At 41.7% G+C, this 25322-nt stretch overlaps 1 protein-coding gene across 3 annotated transcripts; it reads right to left on the bottom strand.

The window, feature by feature from the left end:
• Positions 1-24545, bottom strand: LOC311581035 (uncharacterized protein C2orf78 homolog). Of its 3 annotated transcripts, none has more exons than XR_014773640.1 (4): positions 24392-24545; positions 13981-14151; positions 13474-13620; positions 1-78 (listed from the first exon to the last, which is right to left on the bottom strand). XR_014773640.1 is itself a non-coding variant. In XM_084752929.1 (2 exons), the coding sequence occupies exon 2, from the start codon at positions 20026-20028 to the stop codon at positions 18907-18909; it is 1122 nt and encodes a 373-aa protein (XP_084609055.1). In that variant the 5' UTR covers positions 20029-21164; positions 24392-24545; the 3' UTR covers positions 18303-18906. The 3 variants fall into 3 exon arrangements, 1 of the variants encoding a protein (XP_084609055.1); XR_014773641.1 differs by lacking the exon at positions 1-78 and adding an exon at positions 3365-4512; XM_084752929.1 differs by lacking the exons at positions 1-78; positions 13474-13620; positions 13981-14151 and adding an exon at positions 18303-21164.
• Positions 24546-25322: the final 777 nt, after the last annotated feature.

Genomic DNA, 25322 nt, shown 5'->3' with positions numbered 1-25322 from the left:
CCTGGTCTTTGGAAGAGCAGTCACACTGCCAAGCACTCTCTCCAGCCCTTTGTCTTCTTTTAAACAGATGTTGTAACCCTGGAAATCAGTTTGTTAAGGAAGGTGGAGTCAAAAAACAGGTGAAACACTTACAGACATAAAATAAGAGCCAGAGAAAGAGAAGAAAAGGGTAGGACTAACAGGTCCAAGTTTCAATCACATTACAAAAAGAATACCTTGGGGGGAAAAATAATAAATTAACTTTAAAAAAAATGGCTCAGAAGAGCACTGGCTGTTCTTAGAGTGTCCCTAACACTCTAAAATGAGATCTGGTGTCATCTTCTGGCCACCTAACAGAATGCAGGCAGAAAACTGTATAAAAAATAGATACATCTTTAGAAAGAAAGAAAGAAAGAAAGAAAGAAAGAAAGAAAGAAGGAAGGAAGGAAGGAAAGAAAAAGAATTCTTTGGGCAGAAAACCCTGGGTTTCTCTTTACTCACCTGGAGCCACAAAAGTGCAACCAATCAGAATTACCTGCAGCCTGATAATTCATCCTCTCATTTACATAGTTAAAATTGCATGATGGGAAATGGCAAGCAAATTTGCTCACCACAACCAAACAAGGACTCTTTCAGGATGGCTACCCAGAGACCATCAATCAAATGCAGACATGACTCAATGTTGTTTCACAAGTGTCACTGGGTTTTTTTGTTTGTTTGTTTGTTTGTTTTGGTTTTTCCGAGACAGAGACAAGGTCTCTCTGTGTTAGCCTTGGCTGTCCTGGACTCGCTTTGTAGACCAGGCTGGCGTCGAACTCACAGCAATCCGCCTGCGTGCGCCACCACGCCCGGCTTTGGTCTTAAAAATATGGAAATGATAGGATGTTAATGATTTAAGATCCAAAATGTTTATGTAAGATGGTTGAATCTCCAGCTTTTTTGTTTTGTTTTTGAGACAGGGTTTCTCTGTGTAGCCTTGGCTGTCCTAGGATTAAACTCAGGTCCTTGGACTTAGCCTGTACTCTCTGAGCCATTGCTCTACTCTTGTACTCACTTTGTAGACAGGCCTAGCCTTAAACTTACAGAGCTCTGCCTGCCTCTGCTTCCTGAGTGCTGGGATTAAAGGCGTGTGCCACCACGCCCGGCAATACTTATGTTTTTATATTAGTTTTAGTCCCTCTGTTTTTAATCTGCCTGGGTAATCCGTTTTAACTTCTCATGAATGTTCTCCTGGCATAATAAAGCTTGGTCTTGTACTGTGCACACCCAGAAGGGACACACACACATCTGCAGAGACCTGTGGACCTTGGTTGTCAGTTACTGAAAATCTTATTTTGGAACAGGTTTATTTCTCTTTAGATTTAGCCTGGAGCTATTCATGTGGAGCAGGATGTTCTCCTCCCTGATATCTACCCACCTCTGCCCTCTGCCTGCAGTGCTGGGAGTAATAGTGAGCCAGCACCTTGATGGGCAGCTTCTCTCTTTCTTTCTTTTCTTGTTCTTTTTTTTTTTTTTTTTTTTTTTTTTTTTTTTTGAGATGATTTCTTTTGTAGCCGTAGCTCTCCGGGATTCACTTTGTAGACCTGGCTGGCCTCAAACTCACAAAGATCTATGTGCCTATGCCTCCCAGGTGCTGGGATTACAGACATGTGCCACCATGCCCCGCATCTGGGGCAGTTTCTTCCTGATGTCCACAAACAATGAACTATTAGCTCATTATAAAATATATTTAAGTATAGGAGATCAAATGTGCCTTTCCTTTTTTTTTTTTTTAAGATTTATTTATTGTGTACATAGGGGCTCTATCTGCATATATGCATGCCAGCCAGTAGAGGGCGTTAGACCACACTGTCGATGGTTTTGAGCCACCATGTGTTTGTTGGGAATTGAACTCAGGACTTCTGGGAGAGCAGCCGATGTTCTCAACCTCTGAGCCTTCTCTCCAGCCTGTGCCTTTCCTTTATGACTAAGGTTAGGTTTGTTTTTGAGAGAGAAGAGGTGCTTGTGGTGAGGATGACTGACGTCATGAAGTAGCTGCAGAGCAAGACAACTGTGGGAGAAGACGCAGATCAGATGCACTAAATTCTTCTTTCCACAAGGTGGCGCCACACACCAGGTAATACACATCCTCATTTCTTCAGGAGACACGTGTGACCACCTTTGGCCAGAAGAGGTCGCAGCAACACCACTTTTTGGTTTCTACTACCACACCTTACAAAGTGAAGTGTTCTGGTTAGATGGAGAAAAGTAGTGTTTTATTTCCTGTCACTAGTGTGAATTACGAGTTGGCAAGGAGTCTTGTTCTATCATATAATATTATATTGAAGGTTTTTGTTGTTACTTACTAATATAAGAGTATGAGACTAAAAGAGCCAGAGGCAAATCATTTTTATGTGCAGATAGTATAATATTTATGAAAGTACCAAGATCAATGAAAATGACATTATCAACATAAATAAAAAATTTCAAGCTGACTGACCATTAATAACTATACATAAATTTTTTTTAAAAAAAATCAAAGCAAAAGCATATACTAATGAGTATTGAACAAAAAGACTGCAAGTACTCTTGATTTTTAAATTTTATTTTCATTATATTCTGTGTGTGTGTGTTTCTACATTTTTTACATATATGTAAAAGTATGAATGCCTGTATGACGTGAACAAAGTAAAAATGTCCTGAGGGATAAAAAGAAATAATAGAGGAGAAGAGAAAAGGGAGAATAACAGCATTGTGTGGGTGGGTTGGGAACATGCCGAACATATAGTACATACTTACATAAAGTTACACACACACACACACACACACACACACACACACACACACACTTGTGCAGCAACAGAAAAATTGCTGTGTGTGTGTGTGTGTGTGTGTGTGTGTGTGTGTGTGTGTGTGTGTCTGTGTACCTAACAAAGGGCTTTGCTCTGTATTTATTGACCATCACAGAAAGCATCACATGGGCAAGGACTGAGCAATACTTTAATGAAATCTTTAACAGAGTTTTAGAAGATATTAAGTCACTGACACCAATTGATTCCAACTGACTCAGAGGCCAAAAATTACTTAAAACAGCATTGTTTATCAAGTAATACCTGAATGCTGTATTCAGTATTTATGGTGAATATTCATTTATAAAATTTTCAACCTAGCAAATTATTATTAAAACACATGCATTATCCTTTGTCAGGACATGCAAAAGTACTGTGGTTTGAATAAAGTTGGGATCCTAAATGCTCATATAATTGAATGTTTGGTGTCTGGTTGGTGGAACTATTGGGAAAAGACTTGTAGATGTGGTCTCCTCCACCCAGGAGGTGTGTCACCACCATGGGTAAGCTTTAAGGTTTCAGAAGGCCACACCATTGCACACCGCCCCACGCCCCCCCCCCCAGCCACCATGTGCTCTCAGCTACTGCTCCAGCATCATGCCTACCTGACTGCAGCTGTGCTCCATGCCAGGAGGGTTGTTTTAGGGTTTCTGTTATTTCTAATGAAACACCATGATCAAAAAGAAAGTTGGCGAGGGAAGGGTTTATTTGGCGTACACTTCCACATCACTGTTCATCATCAAAGGAAGTCAGGGCAGGAACTCTAGCAGGGCTGGAATCCTGAGGCAGGAGCTGGTACAGAGCCCATGGAGGGTGCTGCTTACTGACTTCTCCCTCATGGCTTGCACTGCCTGCTTCTTATAGAACCCAGAACCAGCCCAGGCATGACACCATCTAAATGGGCTGGGCCCTCCTCATCAGTCACCAATTAATCACCTGCTTTCAGATGACTTGAGCTCAACCCCTGAAACTGTAAGAAGCCTCCATTACACGCTCTCTTCTCTAAGCTGCCTTGGTCAGGGTGCTTTTTCACAGCAGGAGAAGAGTAGCTAAATCAAGCACATGATCTAATATTATAGCCATGTGTTAGGGTCACAGATGTTTATTACATGGAAAGGCCAGGGCAAGTAAGTTTGTTTGTTACACAGCTCTCTTTCTCTCATTTTAAATGATTTATTCTTTTATGTATAAGAGTGCTCTGTCTGCATATACACCTGTAGGCCAGAAAAGGGAATCAGATCCCAGTATAGATGGTTGTGAGCCACCATGTTGCTGGGGAACTAACTCAGAACCTCTGGAAGAGCAGACAGTGCTCTCAACTGCTGAGCCATCTACCCAGTCCCTACATTGTTTTCTTAAAGGCAGATTAAATAAATAGGCTGAGTACCCAGTAGAATAGCAGTCTTAGATGACATCAGTGCACTTTATTAGCTTTGGCTGTGAGGTCCAGCAAAAGTTTCAGTTCCAGTCTCTTCAAAAGTAAAAGATGTTTCTGTCATAACACACTGACACCGTACACTAGACACAGAGTTTGAAGTGTAGTCACCTGCCACTTCAGCACACTCTCATTAAGGATGGACGCCCTCCCATGTCTTAGGCCTGTGGTAGAAGTGTGAGATGAAAATGCGGGATCCGTTGCGCTGTAATAGGTCACACCGTCTTCCACTGGGTCCTTTTCCGAAGTTTGGCATATTTTCCTCTATTTCTGCATGACACAGCAAATTTTGCAAGAATAATGACAACCATAGCAATGCCTGCTGCCATTACCATTTCTTTAAACCATTCCCACCATCCATATAGTGGGGAACATATAAAATCAAGCTGTATTATTCTTGCTACATAGTCAAAAAAGCTACATTTTCCAATTTTGCTATGCCAATCTTTATGAATCAATGAGTTAGTTCTTAGTATTCCAGCTAGTTTATGTGTTTCTTGCATATTTCTAGTTAGGCTAGTTTGGGCTGTTTTAATTTTGGTGTGTATGCTTTCCAGCTGTTTTTGATTAAATTCTGCTAATCTTTGTAATTCCTCATTTTTCTGTACAAATTCATTGTAATGTTGCTTTTCTAATTCTTCTATAAACATTGTTGGTGATGTGTATAAGTGTGCCATTTGCAAAGAAATACTGGTTACCTGTGTCTTGTTCATGGCATGTAATATAGAGCAATTATGAACCAACCAACAGCCTGCCTGTAGGGTAAAGGCTGTGTTTGTGTCATTCTTTCATTTAGGTTGGTACAGCTAATATTCATTATTGAGTTTGTACACACCAAATGGGTCCAATCTCCCATGTCTTGGATAGTATCTGTCATGATTGTTGCTGTTAGCCTGGTCTCAGTTAGCTTACTTAGTAGGAGGTGTGGATACACAAATGTATTTGCCCCCAATTGGTAACATTCTTCTTGTGGTACGTATGCCGGTGTACCATTTAGGTTTAGGAATAAAAAGTGGTCCACCGGTGTTATCCATTTACTAGTGACTGATTCCCAGGGGTCTAATTTATGTTCCCATCTCATGGGTATGGGTTTGGTGTGGTACGCATTAAAAGCGTTATCCTAGAATACCTGGATTACATGTATTGTACAAATTCCTTCTTCGCATGATGATTCCTCATGTGGGTTTAATAATGTTTGGAATAATGTAGATTTTCTTCCTATTCCTGCTGTGAAGAGTGTATCTAATTCTCTGGTGGCTTTTTCTGCTGTGAGTTTGTATTGTAAGCACATAAGTGCATTGTGATTATTTTTGACTTGGTCTGTTAGCCATTGTTCTTTGACATTCCATTCTTGTTTTAAAAGTGCCATTTCTGCTCTCATTTGTTGGTTTAAAATATTAAGTGCATCTATAGAGTTAGAGATTGCTGCTAGAGCTTCAGATGTTTGCCTGTTTGTATTTTCTATATGCATTAATTCTGCTTTGATTGGTTCCAGCATGGCTGCTGTAATTCCACCTCCCATTATGCCTCCCATGATGGCACCTGCCACGGCTGCGCCCAAGAGTATACCTAGCTGTAAGGGTTTTCTCCCTGATTTTACTGGTGTAGTATAATGTAGCACTGGAAATTGTATTACATCCATTGATGTGCAATAATGCCTAGGTGGGTCAAAGATAGTTAGGTCTACTTTTAGAGATATTTTCCTTACTTTTGGGAAAAGTATCAATTTTGCTGGGCTGCTCATGTCCGGGATTATCATGGGTGCGTCTACCACTTTTACTGGTCCTGGTGGTGGATATAAATATCCTTGTGGGAAGTGTGCAGAATATAATGTATAGTTATGGCCTTTGCCTTCAATTGTGCCTCTATATAATAATTTGCCTTCATGTGATTTAATGTTCGGCCAAGATGAGTGGGTATAATGCAAGTATCTTACTCTATCCCAGTCAATGAGGCCTGTATGGTTCATTCCTTTTGGTTTATGTGCTATCCATTCCGCTTGTTCCCATTCCTGGTATTGCTCGTTTATTGACCAGGTGGAAAAGTAATATGGAAAGCCTGTGTGTTCATATGTAATTTCATTTTCAAATTCCATATTCAAGGATTTCCAGAACCATAATGATTCGTTTAGTCCTGTGCTATAAATTGGGTGGATGTTTTCCATATTTAAATATTTGTTACCTCCCGTAATGTAAAAGCAGTTTTTAACGGGTGCTACATATATTGGTTCTAAATCTTGCATTAACGGGAGTTTATATGTGATATTTTCATATGCTTTAGTTATATTGATTATTGAGGTGTTGTGTTTATGATGTAAGGTCCCGACTACTTTTCTTGGTCTATAAATTGTACCTTGTTTAATTTCTATATTATATGGTATTGGATATTCATCCAAATCTGAAGCATAATGTGCACATACTGAAAAAGTGATTGGTTCGTGTTGAATGTTACATCTAATTTCATGAACGTTTACTGCTGTAATGTTAAAGGTGATTTTGTAAGGTAGCTCCGTACCATTGTAATACCAATATTTAGTCATATTGTATAAGTTGGTTGTGTTTTTAAGAAATAAAACTGTATTGTTTGAATCTTTTGTATATGCTATGTTTGCGGCTTTTATCATGGGTAAATGTGGGATGGGTACGTTTGCATGTCCTAAATGGGGTATGCATACCCATATAGCAGTATTGCCTGTGTTATTGTAAGCTTGAATTGTTTATCCGCATAAATGTGTTGGCGCGGTGCATTCATATCTATATGTTGATTGTCTAGCCACTGTCCATGGTTGTGGGATAATTTCTGTGAGTACTTTTGGCATTCTCCAGTGTTCTACGCCCAGAGATAAGATTTTTTCTAACATATCTGTGGTCCGTTTGCCTCCTTTGACTGATGGCAGATTAACAGTATAATTCCATCTACCATTGTGTTGATTTTTGGCATATTCTTTGCCTGTATAATCTACTGGATATAAGTTTCCATAGAATGGTAGGTTTAGAAAGTCTGCAACACATAAAATGTTATAGTCCCCTGTAATATTGAGTTTACTTATGAAGGAATTTGGGCATCTATTTCCCCATGGCTTGGGAAGTGCAGGAATTCCTGATTTAACAAAATTTGGGTTAAGTTTGTCTTCTACTTGCTCACAGCCCCTTATTAGTGCATTTGAGGTTTCACAACTACGTGGTCCTGTGGTTGGTGTAGCTGCAGTTATGTCCTGCTCTGTAGTTGTGCTATTTTCTTCCCCCTCATTCTCATAATCTTCAATATTTTCATAATACTCATAATTATATTCCTCCACTTTTGTGATGTTTTGTTATAGTATATGCCTGGTAGGTTATTCCAGGTACTAGAGAACATTGGGGCGAACCACGTTCTCACATATGTTGTATTCATGGCCATTCCACATGTGAAAGTTTCAAATAATTTGTCACTGGCATAAAAATCATAATATTCTACTGCCATAGTTTTATATTTGTTGTTAACCTTGAGTGTCATGGTTTTTAAGTCATGCCAAGTTTTCCAGGCTGTTGAATATATGGCCATATGACTAGTTTTATTTGCCCATAATTCTATCCAATGACATTTTAATGGGTTTTGTTCATCTAAGCCTGTTGCATTCATGGTCATGTCTAGCATGAATGTTTTGTGATGGTAGGATGCGCCCATTGCCATAGAGTATTGGTCGCAACCTTTATACCATTGGTATTCTATGCAGTAAGAATATTTTTGCCAAAAGCTGTTAAACTTGTTAACAACCTGAACCCAATCTCTGAAATCTTTCCAATAATCTGGGAATCTATTGGTTATATTATATATAGGGTATGTTTTGAATTTAATTGGGGTGGGTGTGGAGGTGCCGCTTGCATTTGCCCAAAAAGTGCAACCAACAAGTAGAATATTTTAAGGCTTTTGAGGCTCCATGATCCTTGAATGTGTAGTTGTTTGCCTGCCATATTAGTGTGCAGACTCCTGTTGTGGCATCTAGTATCGGGAAAACAATCCATATAAATGCAGCAATCACTAGGATGGTTATTGCGATTATTTTTAGCATTTTGTTCCATGACCATATGGTTCATGAGATATTTTCAAGTTTTGCCGAGCGTAAGTCTCCCTTATCTTGGCTAATCCAGAGGTTGTTTCCCGGTCCTGAGGCCACTATTTCTGCTCTGGTGATGGAATTGTCTTTGCTGTTTTTATTGATGCAGATGTGTGGTCTGGTTGTGTCTCTATCTTCCTCCTGTGGGTAATTTATATCTAAATTTAGTTTAATTACTTCTTGTAAAGGGCTATCTCTATTTAGTCTAGGTCTAGAATTTAGTTCTATAATAGACCAGTTTAATGCCTTCTGTAAGGGTTCTCCATTTCTATGGATCAATTGTGTTTTTAGTAACCCATTAAATCTTTCTATTGCTCCAGCTGCGGTAGGGTTGTATGGCTGATGAAAATCCCACATTATGCCTAAAAGCTTTGCTGTTTTTTGTGTTATTTTTCCCGTAAAGTGTGAGCCTTGGTCTGACTGTATTGTTTGTGGAGTGCCATACTGTGCACACCACTGTAAACGGGTTAAAACACATGTTTGTTGATCTGGCTTACTGCCAGCTTTGGCTAGTCCTAGTCCCGTGGTTGCATCCACCATAGTGCATGCATACTGGTTTCTAAAGTTTTTAAGTGGTCCAATGAAGTCAATTTGCACCAAATAATTAAATCCCATTCGATGTCCAATGACACCATGGTAATTATGTTTAAATCATAATTTTTCATTTGGGCATTGGGAGCAATTCCTTAATGTTTGTCTTATTGCGTGCCAAGAAATACCAATATTCCTTTTGTCAAACCAATGTTTGAGTGCATGTGCACCAATGTGTCCCATTTCCTTATGTAGTGCAATAATTTCATTTTTGTTACCTCGATGGGTTCTACATTTGGTTTGACCAATTCATAATTGGTCCTAATAATCTTTTTAGTCGGATTAATATCCTGGATTTTATAAGTTTTCATAATTTTAACATTGGCCACAATGGCTGCTAATTTGTCCACTATATCATTATTTTTATGCATATCATCTTGCTTATTAGTATGGGCATCTACATGAAATACTGTAATTTTTATTTGTTCTCCTAATATTGCTAATTCTTTCCATGCTTTCCCTGACCATAATGGTTTACCATTTATTTTCCAGTTGGTCCTTCTCCATTTGCCTGCCCAGACCGCTATCCCATTTGCCATACACCATGAATCGGTGTACAAATTTAGAATTTTCCTATTCTCCTGCTCTGTTTGTCTAGCTGCTAATAATGCTGCAATTACTTCAGCATGTTGGGCAGATTTTCCTGTTCCCTGGTCAGTCACTATTTTACCATCTTCTGGCCTGTAGGCAGCAGCTTTCCACCTCACTATGTTGTTGGTTGTCATAGATGACCATTCCGAAAACCATGCATTCAGTATTTTCTTGCTGAACTCCTTAGTGCCCCACAGACTAATGGTCTGATCTGGGCCAGGTTCAGTGCCCTTAGGTATAAGACTGGGTGGTATCAACCAGGTTGGGTTTTCAGTATTCCCTGATCTCAGAACTTCTTCTGAGGCTTGGGATATACGGCCCTGGGTTGATACTTTACTGTGTTTGAAAAAGTCTGACAGGTACCACTTCCAGTGAAGTACTTTGCCTTCCATGGGTAGTCCTGCCCAGGCCTCTCCAGGTGCTTTTATCCAATCTATAATGGGCATTTCTGTTCGGATCACGGTTGGGTTATTCTTTATTAGTGAGTGGGCGGTTCTGCATGCTTCATATGTGGCCTAGATGGTCCTCTCGAGTAGAGAGTATTTATTTTCTGACCATGGGAACTTTTTGCAATAAAAGCCAATTGGTGTTAATCTACTTCCTTTTGCAAAAATATTCCAATTACCATATCCCTTTGTATACAATACTTCTATTATTACTGTATGTTCATTATTAATGTAGCCAAGGGATTGGTATTGTCTGATCAGGTCAATCATGGTTCTGACCGCCTTTTCCTGAGCTTCTGACCATTCGAAGTCTTGGGCTATTTTAATTATTTTGTATAGGGGTTGCAATAAGAGCTGCTGATGGGGGATGTGTTGGCCCCAATAGCCAAATAATCCTATCAGATGTTGTACTTGTTGTTTATTTTTAGGCTGTTCTAATCTGTCCAACTTATTTATCACTTCTTCTGGTATTTTAGGCCCTTCTGTGGACCAATGTATCCCCCAAAATTTTACTTGTTTGCTGGGTCCCTGGACCTTTGTCTGATTTATGGTCCATCCTTTATCTCTTAAATGCTGTATTAAATTTTTTACTGTATTCTGAATTTTATCCTTATCTTGCCCATAAATCATTAAATCATCAATGTAAGATACCAAATCCACCCTCTGGCAATCAAAATCTTCTAGGCTTTTCATTAGAGTTGTATGTGCTATAATTGGACTATTTAAATAGCCTTGTGGCAATCGTAAAAATTTATATTGTTTTGATTGCCATGTGAAAGTTGTTATTTCCTGTGATGCTGGGTGTAATGGTATTCCAAAGAACATATCTGAGAGATCTATAGTTGCCATCCACTTTGGTGCTGCTTGTCTTATTCTTAAAAATATATCCTCAATGTCAGGTAAGGTTCCTGGCATTTTTGGACTTAATTCATTAATTTTTCTATAATCTACTGTAAATCTCCATTTGCCATTTGGCTTTAATACTGGCCAAACGGGTGAATTATAATTAAAGCTTTGGGTAGGTGTTACTATGCCTTCTTTAAGCAGTTCCTTTAAGGTGTTTGTAATGTCCTCTATTCCCCCTTTTATAGGATATTGTGGGGTGAAGGAGGGCTTAATTTCTGGTAACCTTACGGGTTCTATTTTTACTTCTGCTAAATTAGTGAAGAATTTTTTAATATTTTTGGTTTGCAAAAATTTTGGAAAAAGCATCTTAATATGATCTATTCCTAAAACACTTGAGGGTGCAGTAAAGCTTGCCATGTCTAACTCATATTTTTTACCAAATAAGTCTACTGTTACCTTGATAACTGGTACTATTTTAGTTGAATTTACTCCTTGTACCTGTATATTTTTGAATCCTTTGTTTTGGTTTGGGTGACAGTTTATAATACTGATTTGACTTCCCATATCCAGTAGCCACCTTACTGGTTGTAATTTTCCATTTATATGTATTGGGAAGTTAACAAATGGTCTGGAGTCTAGGTCCTGCCATTCCGGTTCCATTGCCATTGGCTGACTTGTGCTTGTGGGTGGGGGCCCTGCGGCCCCTGTTGCCTAAAAATGGTCTTGTCCTCAGGAAAGGTCTTATCACTGCTCTTGGGCGGTTGGAATTGTTGTTAAAAGGTCTTATTGGCGTGCCCCTAAATCTGTTGAACATGCCGGACTTATTTTTAGGTCTTATAGGCATTTGGAGATTTTGTCTGCCGAAGGGTTTTAATTTGATATTCTGGAATGGTCTGAATCTTGGTTTTTGCTGTCTAGGTTTGACTTTCGCTTGGAAAGATACCACTCGTTCTTGTTCTAATTCTCTGAAGCCTTTAGAGAAATGAATAGCTTCTGCCACTGTTTGGCAGCCCTGAATGCTTCCTGTTAAGCTCATTTTCAGATGTTGTGGAGCTCCTTTAACTATAATTCGCTTGAAGGATGGCAAAAATGGTGCTGCCTGGGGTGTGTTAGCCTCATTGTATATGAACCATAGAATACCCAGTTTTCTGCAAACGTTAATTGCCTCTGCATAAGTTGTCCATCTGCCTGCTGTTTCAAATTGTGTTAGATCTAGGGTGGGGAAAGCTAAGCGCCAGGCTGCAGTTATCCAATCCAGGAGTGGGTGTGTGTCACCTTTAGCGGTGTCCAACACATGTTCCAATGCTTCATAGATAGACGGGTTCTCTATGATTCCCTTAATTTTCCTCATCTCCTGTTCTGTTAGAATGATTGTGTCAGCCCCTTTTTCCCACAATCTGACCATGTATTGTGCATCTTTCTGACCATTTTGGGCATAGTCCCGTCTTAAATCTGCCATCTCCTGTGGGGAGTATGGTCTGGACTCTTTGACCTCTGTTCCCGGGTTATAGTGGGGCTGTCTGCCATCGCTGAAGGGATTCAGACGACTGGTAATGTTCCTGATTGGAGTCCTTTTACTTGTGGTTACTACCGGGAAAGAGTATGAGGGTTCAGATGAACTGGCCAGGTCCCTCTGTTTCCTCACTATGTTCATGGCTAGCCTTTTGCCCATAATTTGGTCCTTGTCTATATCCTGTATAGTTTTCACCAAAATTGCTGGTACTTCATTTTTGGGCGCCTTTTCTACCAGCGGTTGCACTACTGATGGGTCGATAAGGTCTATTTTTACATCAGTAGGTTTCATGCCAATTCTATTTTTAACTGTCTGGGCTGTTCCCAACCATTTCTGTTCCTCTGCAGTTTCTGGGGGGCTTCCTGTGGCTGGATTTAGATGTAAACCCCTCACTTTCTTAATTAAAGACTTCATTTCCACAGCTTATTTGCTAACCAGTATAGCAGTTTAACCTCTCTTTCCTAAGGTACCACTGAAGGTTACTCGTTTGAGTGCTCTTGATTAATTTTTCAAATTTTAGATCGGCCAATCTTTCAATTCGTTTACTGAAAAATTTCAGCATTTGTTTGAATTTAGTTACCTTATATTGAGTTTCTTTCCTCTGTGCCTTTACTCGCTCTTCCTCCAGTTTCCCGGAGTTGGCTTAGGGCACTGAGTTCGTCCTACTTCTGCACCCTTAGGGAGGGTGGTGTTTTCGGACCCAGGTTTTCCCTGCTCCTTTGACCCGCTCTTCCCCCAGCGAACTGGGGTTGGCTTCGAGGAGTCTGGTAGTCGTCTGGTAACTAGATATAAGTTTTCAGCCAGATTACATGTAAGCCTTATGTAAATCAGGGAAAGTCAACATATAGTAATCCTCTCCCCAGCCTTGTTCCAGATCCTGCCGACTATGCCAGCTGTCGCGAGCAGAGAGTTTATACTCAGGATCCGGAACAAAGGAGGCGGGCCAAGTGCAAGTGGTACGTTTTAGCAAGAGAGATTTATTAGCAATACAAAAACAACTACAGCAAAAGGCGGCGGCTACGGCTCCAAGGCCGAGCCACCAATACCATTCCATCTCACTCTTAAAACTATCTTAATTCTAATAGGAGTAGCATTTAGCGTCTTATAATATCAGTGTTCTAGGAGCTTATGCCATTAGGGTATACGACCTGATACCGCAATGTTCCCTCGAACAGGTTCGCTGCTGCGACTCGATTCAGTTCTCGTGTTAGATTATTCGTCGAGCGTTCAGGATGTCTCGTGTTGTCATCTGACAGCGTGTCTGTCTGCTCTGTCCGGGAAGAGCGCCTCGTCGTCTGACAGCGTTTCAGGCAGTCATGGTGACGGCGAGGCGAGGATGTAGTTTTAGTCTGTGGCTTATATATCCTGCTTGTTTACATCCTAATTACTTATCACCAACTTGCAGTTGTGGCTGCTCTTAGGTCAAAACTTACTACTAAGATTTTATCTATCACTCACACACATGGTCACACGTCAGCTTTTAGACTGTCAGCTGCTCTCTCCACTGGGCTTTGAATCAAGCCCTTACATGTTTATTACACTGTCTCTGCATCCCGAGTGCTGGGATCAAAGGCATGCGCCACCACACCCAGCCAGTCAGCAGCTCTGGGGAAGCATCACTCATGTGTCATGATGTTGAACCTGTTCATACTCACCATTTGGGTCAATAAGAAATGATGCTACTCTTGTCTTACTAGTGGTTCTTCCATTCCAACATCTGTGATCCAAATTATTCATCAGCCCCAATGTGGTCTTTCTACATTTTTTGTCTGTTGTCGCTTAGAAATTGGTGTTGAAGTTAGAAACTTTATGAATCACTAGGTAAACTGCAAGAGTTAAAACATGTACACGAATGATGACAATTTACATTTCACAACTATCAAGATATTTTATTTAAAAAAAAAGGAATAGCTAGCACATTGTGTTAGCATACTGTGCCCAGTCTGCCTAGCAACCTATGATGTCATTACCTGCCTGCCAATAGGTATGCCCCTGCTCAGGATTATATAAAAGTACAAACCTCTTACCTCCCTCTTTTGTTCCTTTCTCCTCTCTTGCTGTCTTTATTTCTCTATCTCTCTTCCTGTCTCTCTCTTTCTCTCTGGGGTACCCTTCCCCTATGATAAGCTTCTCCATGTCATATCTGTTGTGTGGCTTACAGTCCATATTTAAAACATTGAAGAAACTTCACAGTTCTGAACTCTGATCTCTTCAGGAACTAATGTTGAGTGCACAATCAGGATATCTGTGTGCTCGCTGTTTTCTAAAGTCTCACTGCTTTTCTGACATACACCAGGTCAAAGGAAATCATCGGTTAGGGACAAGGGGATCTTTTTTTCTGAGTCATTTTCTCCTCATGTGCAGTTGCCTGGAGGGATTTTTCTCCTCAGTTCTGAGATGCCTGCAGCACAGCAAAGGGAAGAGGCTGCATAAGGCAATGTGTTCTTCAGAGTGTTCAGGTTGAAGAACAGTCCCTCAAACACTCAAGGAGCACAGAAAAGGCTGCAGAAGCATTTGTCAATTGTCTTTTGTCTTGGGAGAAAGGAAACACACACCTGCTGGAGACCATGCCTCTGTCAACACTGCCTTTTGTTTTGCTCCCCATCTCTCCAGCAAAGGCAAAACAAAGCGGGATGGAGAAGCTAAGCCACCATGAAAACCTACCTTGACCTGCGGTGAGACCCTCACTCCCAGGACAGGAATGCTAACTGAGAAGTGTAGCTGGTTAAAGGAGTAGAGGCCAGCAGGGGAGAAAAGCTGGAGATGAGGCTCAATGACCACCTGCTGTGTTTGTATCATGTAATTCCCAGGTACCCAGCAGGTGTTGGAAGAGATGCGGCTTTGACATTCTCTGGTGCAAGGTCTCAGGCTAATTTAGTGCTCAGTGCCTGTATCTGGGGTCTCTAGGCTGGAAGATCTTTAACCCTAGCTAGAAATAGGACAGGGTCTCTCCCTTTAAATTGTTTAGTGGGCTGTGATCAGAATAGAAGCCCCTTTCCATGATTCCCATGTCTTCAGGGATTGGCCATGCTGGTCTGTTACCAATTAGAAAGGTCAGTGGGAGCCCTGGTGTAGAGAACAAGTAAAACAAAGAGGTGAAAATGTAGTAAAGCAAACAAAAACATGTATGTTGGTAGCGGTAAGTGCAACAGTGCACTTGCTGTGATAAGAAATGACGTTAAGTTGTCCACCTGAGCATAACAATAAGCATAATACAAAATGAGTGACATAATCCAATACCTCATTGGCTAAAAGGAGCCATGATTCCTCCCCACATAGATAGGGTATATAAGCGGAGAACAAGGCCACTTCCGGCTGGCCGTGATGTTTACAAACTAAGACCACTCCACTGTGCTGACCCCAAATCCAAAGACCCATCAGAGACCAGACTAGACTGGGGCCCTGACCGAGAAGAGGAAGCACACCGTGAACCACTCAGCGCACCGGGACAGATGACGAGCCTGACCTGTGAAGCCATCCATCAGGCGACAGCTGTACTCAGCCGACCAGGAGAGGTATTGGGATGTCTGCGTGAAGTGCGATGAGTGAGTGACAAATAAAGCATCTGGAAAATCTCAATACTCATTTCCTTGAGGTTCTTCCTTCCCTTGACTCACGACATCTGGTTAAATAAGTCTAGCAACAGGCTTCCGTTTCTATTAGTTCAGAGCAGGCCCAGGGCACCATTTTCTGGGGCAGCCAACCAGAGATGATGTAGCACAGGCTCTCTAGCCTAATGATTACCTAACACCACCCCTCAGGAACACCCCTAAAAGCCTTTAAAAACAGCCTACAAGTTCACGGGGTGGGGGGATCCCTCCTGTATGAACAGTGACCCCAGCTTGTTGGATCCTACAGAATAAACGTTGTTTGTTGTTTGCATACTATTTGAGTCTGGGGTCTTTTCTTCAGCGCGTTCGGACCCTGACATTTGGTTCCCTGACCAGGATGTGGTGAAGCCTCTTCCTCAGCTAGTGGAACTTTTTTACTGAGATCTTCAGCATCAGGACACAGTGTGACACAGGGGCTTCTTCCCTCTACTCAGAAGACTGGAAGTATATTATTTTAGTACAATGAGAGACATTTTAAGCAGAAGGTAATCAAAGGAAATTTAAATTTTTGACCTTGGAACTATGATAGGATACAGTGGAATATTTTAACACAGTTAGAATAATAAATTAGAGCTCCATTGACCAGTGTCAACACTCTCAACAGTTAACAGAATAATAGCATAGCAACAGGAAGAAATAAAACATCTTTTTAGACATATAAACCTTCATAACTTGCATTTATCATCTTAAAACACTTTCTTAGACCTTCTAACTTTCTTAACTTGCACGTATCAACCTTAAAACATCTTCTTGTCCATCCAATATTCATAAAACACTTTAGGCCTCCTAAGATTCATAAAACACCTTTATGGGAGACTTAAGACATAGATGAAATTGCTGTAAGTCATCACTGTCCTTTGGCTAAAAGCATGGTAAAAAGAAGTCTGGTAACAAGTTGAACTTTATCTAGACCTGACAGTTAAAGCTTGGTCTCCTGCATATGAAGAGGGCTGGGAAGTTAGCTGAAGCCTGTTTGTCTTCAAGCTGAGGTCTGTGAGTAAAGCAAATATGTTTGCCCTTTTGTTTTTTTATATAAACACAATAGAAGTTTAATAATGGAAAAACATGAAATGGAGCTTTCTTTACTCAACCAGAGAGGAGGGTCAGGATTGAACAAAGTCTTTTTAAAGGCATGCACTTATTTGCCTGGTGTTGTGCCATTCTTTCCACTGTTTGCCCTTTTAAATAAGAGATCTAGTATCCAGTAGTTTTAACTAGCTAGTAAGTTGACCAATGAACTAACATGGTAGATTACTTTGGGATAAGCAGACAATTCTATGTTTTTTTGCTATCAAGCTAATATCATCTTTGCTCAATGTGATCAGAGTCCTGAGAACTTTGTAATCTAAAGGAATCTGAGTATTAATAAAAATGACAGAGATGACTAGTTAGTCATAGTCATCAGTAAATACACATTTGTCCCAGTTGTCCTCTCTGGCAGCATGGCACCATAGGTAGAGACAGTCTGGTATCAGGCACAGAGGACAAGAGGATGTTTCTGTGGAAGACGAACATGTAAGAGACTGACCTCACCATGTTTCAGCAATGTGAGACAATGACTGTCCGGGTATCCAGTTTGAGCCCTAAGAGAAGGTGAAACACTAGGAGCAGTTTTGCTCACTGGTCAGTATACCACAATCCAGGGTTGAAGTCACCTGCCATTGTGCCCAAATCTTCTGGAACTTTGGGAAAGTGCTGGTATGATCTGAGAATCTCTGTTTTTCATAATAAGTTTACACATGTTAAATGCCGTATTCAGCAGATCTCTGACAAGTTTCAGGGTTAGCATATTTGAGTTACATGAGCTTTGTGTCTAGTTATCTGCTCTAAACTATACTTTGTAAACATAAAATAGAATTTTATGATCTCATTATATGTTTGACCTTGAAAATAAAATTAATCTCATTGGTTCTTAGCATGACTAAAAATACATTTTGAATATGTTAAAGGACTTCATCATTTATAAGACCTTAATAATTAAAGACTAGGATTTTAGGTTTTATTCATATTAAGATGGAGCCTTAAAACCATAAACATAGGGGGCTGGAAAAATGGCTCAATGGTTAAGAGGACTGTCTGCTCTTCCAAAAGACCTGGGTTCAATTCTCAGCCACGACATGGCAGCTCACAACTGTCTGTAATTCCTGTTCCAATGGCTCTGACACACTCGGACCAATGCACATAAAATAAAATAAAATAAAATAAATTATTTTTAAAAACTTAAACATGGTCCATAAAAAGAGAGTAGAACAGTTTCTTGTATGAATAATCACATCACATTTATAAGGTTAAATATGCTTTTTTTCCTATTTACTTTTTATTCATAATCATAAACTTAACTCTGCAATCCTTATCCATGCTGAAAAGCAACTTGTTACAAAGATCTGACCTGCTGTTATATTGCATAGCCATAATATTGAGAAATTTCCATATCACTTTCCCTGTGAAGGAAAAGCTGCAGTTTCCCAGGGGAGGGGTACTTGGCAGCATTCTCTTGCTCCTGTTGAGCCCTCCTCTTCACAGCCTCTTTCTCTGGCCTTTTGTAGTGGGCTGTGAGATAACTGGCCCTGAATGTCAACTTTCCTCCATGGAAATGGTTGGTGGCTGAAGTCTTGCAGCAGATGCTGGGTTTGAGGTTTGGCAGGTGATGGTGTCTTGTTCCTGGCAGCAGTAACAAGCTCCCTCTGCAGTGAAGTGTAAGATGATTCTCTGTAGGCTGCTGGCCTTGATGCAGCAGACTGAGCCACAGTGCTAGACTGGATAGGGTTGGGTACATTAGGTCATGAGGCACTGGTGGAAATGGGCAGAGTTGGCTTGGCAGAGGCCATCAAAGATGCATTGGCAGAAGGCTACTGGGTTGTCTGAGTAGGGTAAGCTGAGCTGAGTGGGAATGAAATACTTCTGGCTTGAGGCTTTTCCAGGGTTGGGAAAAGCAGACGTACTAACTTGACTTTCCCAGGTGGGAGCAACTCATAGTAGGATGAGTTTGAATACCTTATGTGTACACTGCTCTCTGATCTCTGTGCCTTGGCCCTCAAGTGTCAAATCCAGCATGGCTGGCGTAGGTGGGCCTGGCCTGGGATCTTTGTTGCTTCTGGAGGTTCCCAGAGCCTGGGAGAAGCATGTGCTTGTTTTCTTCTCACTCTTTTTTCCCCAGTGGGTGAAGACCTGCATGGACTCCAGCAAGTGCCTGCTGAGGTGGGTTCTAGGCTTTTTAAAGCTGTTGTGGCTGAGCTCAGGAGGATTCCTCTTCCTCTTGGCCTTGAGGATGGTGGGCTTCCCTTCTGCCTTGATTCTGTTACTTGACTGCTTTAGCTCCTTTGTTTTCTTGGAGTTGTTTTCTCTGGTCCACTTGGTCATGTCATGATCCTGTGCTCTAGCTGTGTTGAGCCTAGGTGCCCCTTTCTGAGCTTTCCCCTCCAAGTCCTTGGCCCTGTTGTCCATAGTCCTGTCAATGACTCCAGCACTGCCCACAGATCCCTCTCCATCCACCAGCTCCCAGCACTGGATTTTGGCCTGAGGAGCTCCATCAAGCGGCTCAGAGACTTCATGGTCTTTTGTCCTCACTTGCTCTGATGGTCCCCTAATAACTCTGGAGATGTCCTTGGCCTGATCCCTCCAGATAACTGTGGAGACTTTAGATTTGGTTGCTGTGGGATCTTGTACTTCTTCTACGTCTGTGAGGGAGTTCATGAATCGTGGAAGGTGAATATCTGCCGCCAGTGTTTTGATGTCTGCAAAGTCGACGGTGGCCATCCTCAAACTGCCCCACTTCCATTGCTCTTCTAGACCAAGGATGCTGCCTCCCATGCTGTTATTGTCAGAAGCAGGATGCTGTGCTAAGCTCCCAGCATCAGTGCAGTGCAGATGCTGCTGTATGTGAGGGTGTGCTAAAGGGAGGAGTGATATTTCCTGGTTCTCTTTCATGCTCTCATCCACATCTGGAGGCATTGGAAGCTCAGCTTTAGTCTCATTCAATCTTTTCTTCTCTATTTGGTCCAGGCTTGGAGATGGAGCCCAGGCTAGGAAATCTGAAGAATTGTGGATGGTGGCTGGTGAGGAGCTGGCTCTATCCACAGCTGGTGTCCTCATTTTGGAAACCTGGGTGCAGGTGTTGTATAGTTCTGGACTCTGCAGTAGACAGAGTGTCTGATCTGAAAGTGGCAATCACAGGGACATCTCCTTTTCCACTGAGAAAGAGTCAAGGAAGAAGTTAGGGCCTAGTAAGTAAGATACTCCTGCACCCTCTTTTCATAGCACCACAGCACTCAGGCCCTTTTAGCTGTGTGGAAGGCATTCATATGTGCTGTGCTTGAGCAGGACTGACAGCACTTCTGTCCACAGGCAGATGATGAATGCTCCATTTCTGCTTACGAGGCCCTGGTGTGTTTTCTCACATGTTTTGGTGTTACTTTGTGTTTGGGTGCTGTGTGCATAGCCACCATGGGTCTGGTACCCAATCCCCTTGATGTGCTCTCCTCTGTTGCCTTCCCCTTTCTCTTTGAGACAGTTACTCCCATTTCCCTGGAACTTTGCTATTAGGCAGGTTATCTGGCCCATTAGTTTCAAGAACTTACCTGACTCTGCCAACTTTTTTGGCAGACTCACAGAGTAAGACACTAAGATATAGGCATGCAGGCTGTGCCCAAGTTCTCCATGTATTAATAGAGGGCCAAGGCTATTGTGGTCATAATAATACATGTTGCTTCCCCCTGGTAAGAAGATGCCAGGCTGTATCCTTGATTTGGCCCCTGTGGTGCTGTGGTATGGAGAAAGCTGGCAGACCAGACCGAGTTGGATAGATAGGGACTATGGCTTTGGGCTCTACAATGTTAGAGAGGTCACAGACAGTGTAGAGAGTGTGGTGTCCTGTTCCATGATGGTCACAGTGAAGAGCTGTAGTGCATCTGCCCTCCCATCTGTACTTCCTGTGAGATCCCACTTGAGAGCACCTGGATAGGACAGTGCTGAGGTGGAGATCTTTCCCTGGCTGGTCTTCACTGTCACTGTGGTCCTTCAAGCATATTGGTAAAAGTAGACACTATCCATGAACATGTGTTGAGAAGTGCTGTAGACTGATGGCAGAAGCCATGCTGAAATCACAGCTGTGGTGGAGACCTTGGAGAATTTGCTCACGATTCCTGTTGAGGATGTGGAGTTGCTCAGCACAGGCAAGGAGGGATGCAGGACATTTTCTGTCCCAAAGAAATGTGCGCCTTGGAAATTTTCTGTAGGAACAAGAGGACAGTGTGTAATTGATGAGATTGATGCTTTCTATCTTTCTGTCTGTAGTAGTTCCATCTCCGCTTTGTACTGTCTTGGGGATGTTTCCTCACATATCTCAATTCTAAGTTTTCAGATTGATTTTTGGTACTGGATAGGATGACACTAATTTGATGAAGTTTCTGTTCTTCTTGTGTGGATATCAGCTTCCTAGTAGATCTGGTCCACCTTTTGCTCCAGTTTCAAAACCATCCTTCTTTGCCATGCTTTGTCTTGCTCTCATAGCTCCTATACACACACTTTGAGATCTATAACCCAGAACAGAAATATTTCGAGGTAGGAGAGCCTTAGAGAGCTTCCCATGTTTCTTCCTTTTCTCTGTCCTATGCAGATATGTCCCTATGTAGGAAAACATGGTTTCCACAGAAGCAAATCACCAGGGCCCAGAGGAGCCTGTAGAGAGTGAAGCCCCAACCAAGTACCATGCATGGAATGGACCTCGGCCCCCTACATAGATGTAACCGATGGGAAGCTCAGTACTTCTCTGGGTCCTCTAGTAAGTGATGCTGTCTCTGACATGGGCTCTGATTTCTGATGTTGATCATTTTCCCGTGGTGGGGCTACCTTTCCAAGCCACATAGGAAGAGGATCCTCTCAGTCATGATGCAACTTTATATGTTGGTGTGGGTGGGTGGGGGCACTCTATCCAGGGGTTAGGAGAAACAGTGAGGGAGCATAAGATTGCTAGGAGAGGTGGGAGGGCCCTGTGACTGGGAAGTAAAGTGAATATTTAACCAAGTAGATTAAAAAACCTCTACATAAAACCAGATATACTAAGTCTGTTAGAAGAAAAAGTAGGGAAAAGCCTTGAACTCATTGCCACAGTAGACAACTTCCAGAACAGAACACCAATAGCTCAGGTTGTAAGGTCAACAACTGATAAATGGGACCTCATGAGATTGAATCTTCTGTAAAGCAGAGGTCACTATCAACAGAATAAAACAACAGGCTACAGACTGCGGAAAAATCTTCATCAATCCTATATTTGGAAAAGGGCTAATATTCATAATATATAAAGAACTCAAGAAGTTAAACACCACAAAAACTAATAACCTAATTAAAATATGGGGTTCAGACTTAAACAAAGAATTCTCAACAGAGGAATATTGAATGGCTGAGAAACACTTAAAGAAATGATCGGTGCCCTTAGTCATCAGAAAAATGCAAATCAAAATAACTCAGATACCATCTTAAACCATCACAATGCCTAAGATCACAAACTCAAGTGACAGTACATGCTGGTGAGGATGTGGAGAAAAGGGAACCATCTTCCATTGCTGGTGGGAGTGTAAACTTGTACAACCACTTTAGAAATCAATATGGTGCTTTCTCAGAAAATTGAGAATAGGGCTATCTCAGCTGTTCCACTCCTTGGCATATTACCTAAGGATGTTCCACCATACAACAAGGACATTTGCTCAAATATGTTCATAGCATCCCTATTCATAATAGCCAGAATCTGGGAAAAAACCTGGAAGTCCGTCAAAGAATGGATAAAGAAACTGTGGTACATTTACACCATGGACTACTACTCAGCTATTAAAAACAAGGAAAATTTGAAAATTGCAGGCAAATGGATAGAACTAGAAATGATCATGCTGAGTGAGATATTCTGACCGAAAAAGACATGCATGGTACATGCTCACTTCCAAGTAGACATTACCTGACCATGGATGCCCTCTGAGACACTCCAGGTAGGGATGGATTGGCATATGGTGGAACCCCAGGTGAGAGTGGTATATAAGAATGGGGAAATAGAAGGACCCACAGGCTCCAGGAGCCCCACAAGAAGACCAACAAGACTGGCGTATTTGGACCCAGGGGGCCTGCACAAACTGTTGTACCAACCAAGGACCATACACACAGTAAACCTAGACCCTCTAGATAGCTCATTCTCCACAGTTGTGGAGAGAGAGAGGAATGCCTCTGACATGAACTTTGGTGCCCCCAAATTGACCACTTCCCCCCTGTGGAGAGGCTTAGCAGGACACAGTGGAAGGGGAAGTAGGATATCTGGATGAGACCAGTTAGGCTGTGATCATATGGTGGGGGAAGAGAGCCCCTCCTGTCAGATGTCTAGGGGAGGGGAATAGGGTGAAAGAGGGAGGAGGGGTAACAGGAAGATACAAGTGAGGAGATAAAAAAAAATGGGATGTAATCTGAATAAATTATTTAAAAATAACATTAGAAAACAACACTTAGGGTCTCTCTAAGAAGGTAACCTGGCCTTGAAACTACAGGTGCCAGCCTGCCTCTGCCTCTGGGATGCTGTTGCCATAGGTGAGTCCCAGCACCACCAGGCTTGTCCACACTCTTTACTGTTCTTCTCCTTTAGAAAATGATGTATAGGGTATTTGGTATATGAATACTTTATTTATCTGTTTACTCCCCCTTCTAACTCCTCCTGTGTACTACCTACTCATTCTATAATTCATGACCTCTTGTTATTTAAGTATAGCTCTTACACACATGTTTATATATGACTTCATAAAGACTGTTGATAGCTTTTCATGGTGCTTGCATTTGTTTAGAGCTGACCATTTGGGATTTGCTAGCCTATTAGAGGGGTCCTCCCTGAATAAGATTGATTTTTTTTCCTCTGTTACTCTTAATTGTCTGTAACCCTTCTAGAAGGAAATCCCTGTGTCAGTGTGTGTTGTATAGAACACTGTAGCCCAGGGTGGACTTGATCTGATCTTCATGCCTCCAGCCCTACATATTGTGTTTACTGGTGTGCCAACACACCTGGTGTGAATGATACATTTAGAACAGAGCTGAACTTGAAACAGTAACAAGGAAGCAGTAGTGGAAGGAGACCATCACAGTCATGGTGTAGAGTGCTAGATCTCTGCACACCTTGTTCGTTTTTTATTTGTGTTGAATTTAGTACCATGAAGAAGGGCCTGATTCTCTTCCCTGATCACTTGCCACTTAAGACTCAACAGTGCAGAGTCCAGAGCATAGTGAAACTGAAATTTAACTGATGTGGATGATATTACACTTGAAAGTAAGCTCTCTGTACTAAGTCAACTCATTATTAAGAACCAAAGGGAAATGTCACACTGAACTCAAGTAATATCCCTAGAATCCACAATATTCTAAAGATTACAGTAAATACTAAAAATAAGGGAAGATATGACCACACAAACACTTTTCAAAAATTTTTCATTACCTGACATTGTTGGGGTGGATCTGAGGTGTAGCAACAGTAATCTAGGTTACAATGGAGCAGGATAAATAGTTGTCTTTGTCTGATCAGCAGACCAATACCAGCTGTGTGGCCAGTCACAGAGAGTGCTCACTGGTCACTGGTCACTAGTCACAGGTGACCTGTGATGATCCAAATTTGTTTACAGGCAGCACCATGGTAACCCCAAGGTAGCCTCATGATTCTACCAGGTGCTAGTAGGTTGGGGCCGAGAATGACATCACAGTTCAGGCCGTAGCCAATCAGAAGGTCCAATTCTGAGCTAAAAGACAGGAATAGGTGGACAAGATGCTAGGAGACCAACAGCAGCCATGAAGGCAGAGGTATGAGCTGGTGAAATCTTGTCATAGCAGACCCTCTTCCCACGACTTTTACTCAGGATATCGTGGCAGTGCTACTTATAAGGTTCCTTGATGAAGCTGTTTATAATGTGCACATGAAGTGTAACATTCCCACAGAACATATATGCTCAGGTTACAGTGTATGTACATGCTGTATCTACAGAGAGTGGCCTTGGGCAGGATAGAGACATCTAGTTTTAGGCAACTCAGTCAAGAAGCCTTTTCAGTTGATCTGAGTTGTGAGCTGTAAGCATTTGTCGATGATCAAAGGAAGAGGGCAAATGGCTTCTTCCTGATTGTTGAAAGCCAGGGCTGAGGGCATTGAAAGTACCTTGTAGGGGATGATGATCTCCAAGACTCTTCTCTTTGGGTTTCTCACTCAGGAGTCCTTCTTTAGGCTGTGATGGCTCAGGTTGGACTCGTTTCTCTTCTCTGTTTTTGTCTGTCTTTTGTACACTTTGATTCTTGGACCAATGTGACCCTGTATCTTTACATGAGTATGTGCTCTGACTGTGAACAACCAGACCAAGTGGTCTTCATTTAACCTTTCACAT

The sequence above is a fragment of the Acomys minous genome (assembly GCF_964271855.1).
Source record: "Acomys minous genome assembly, chromosome: 13".
NCBI lineage: Eukaryota > Metazoa > Chordata > Mammalia > Rodentia > Muridae > Acomys > Acomys minous.
The sequence above is the reverse complement of the archived record's forward strand: the minus strand, read 5'-3'. Positions and strand labels throughout refer to the sequence as shown.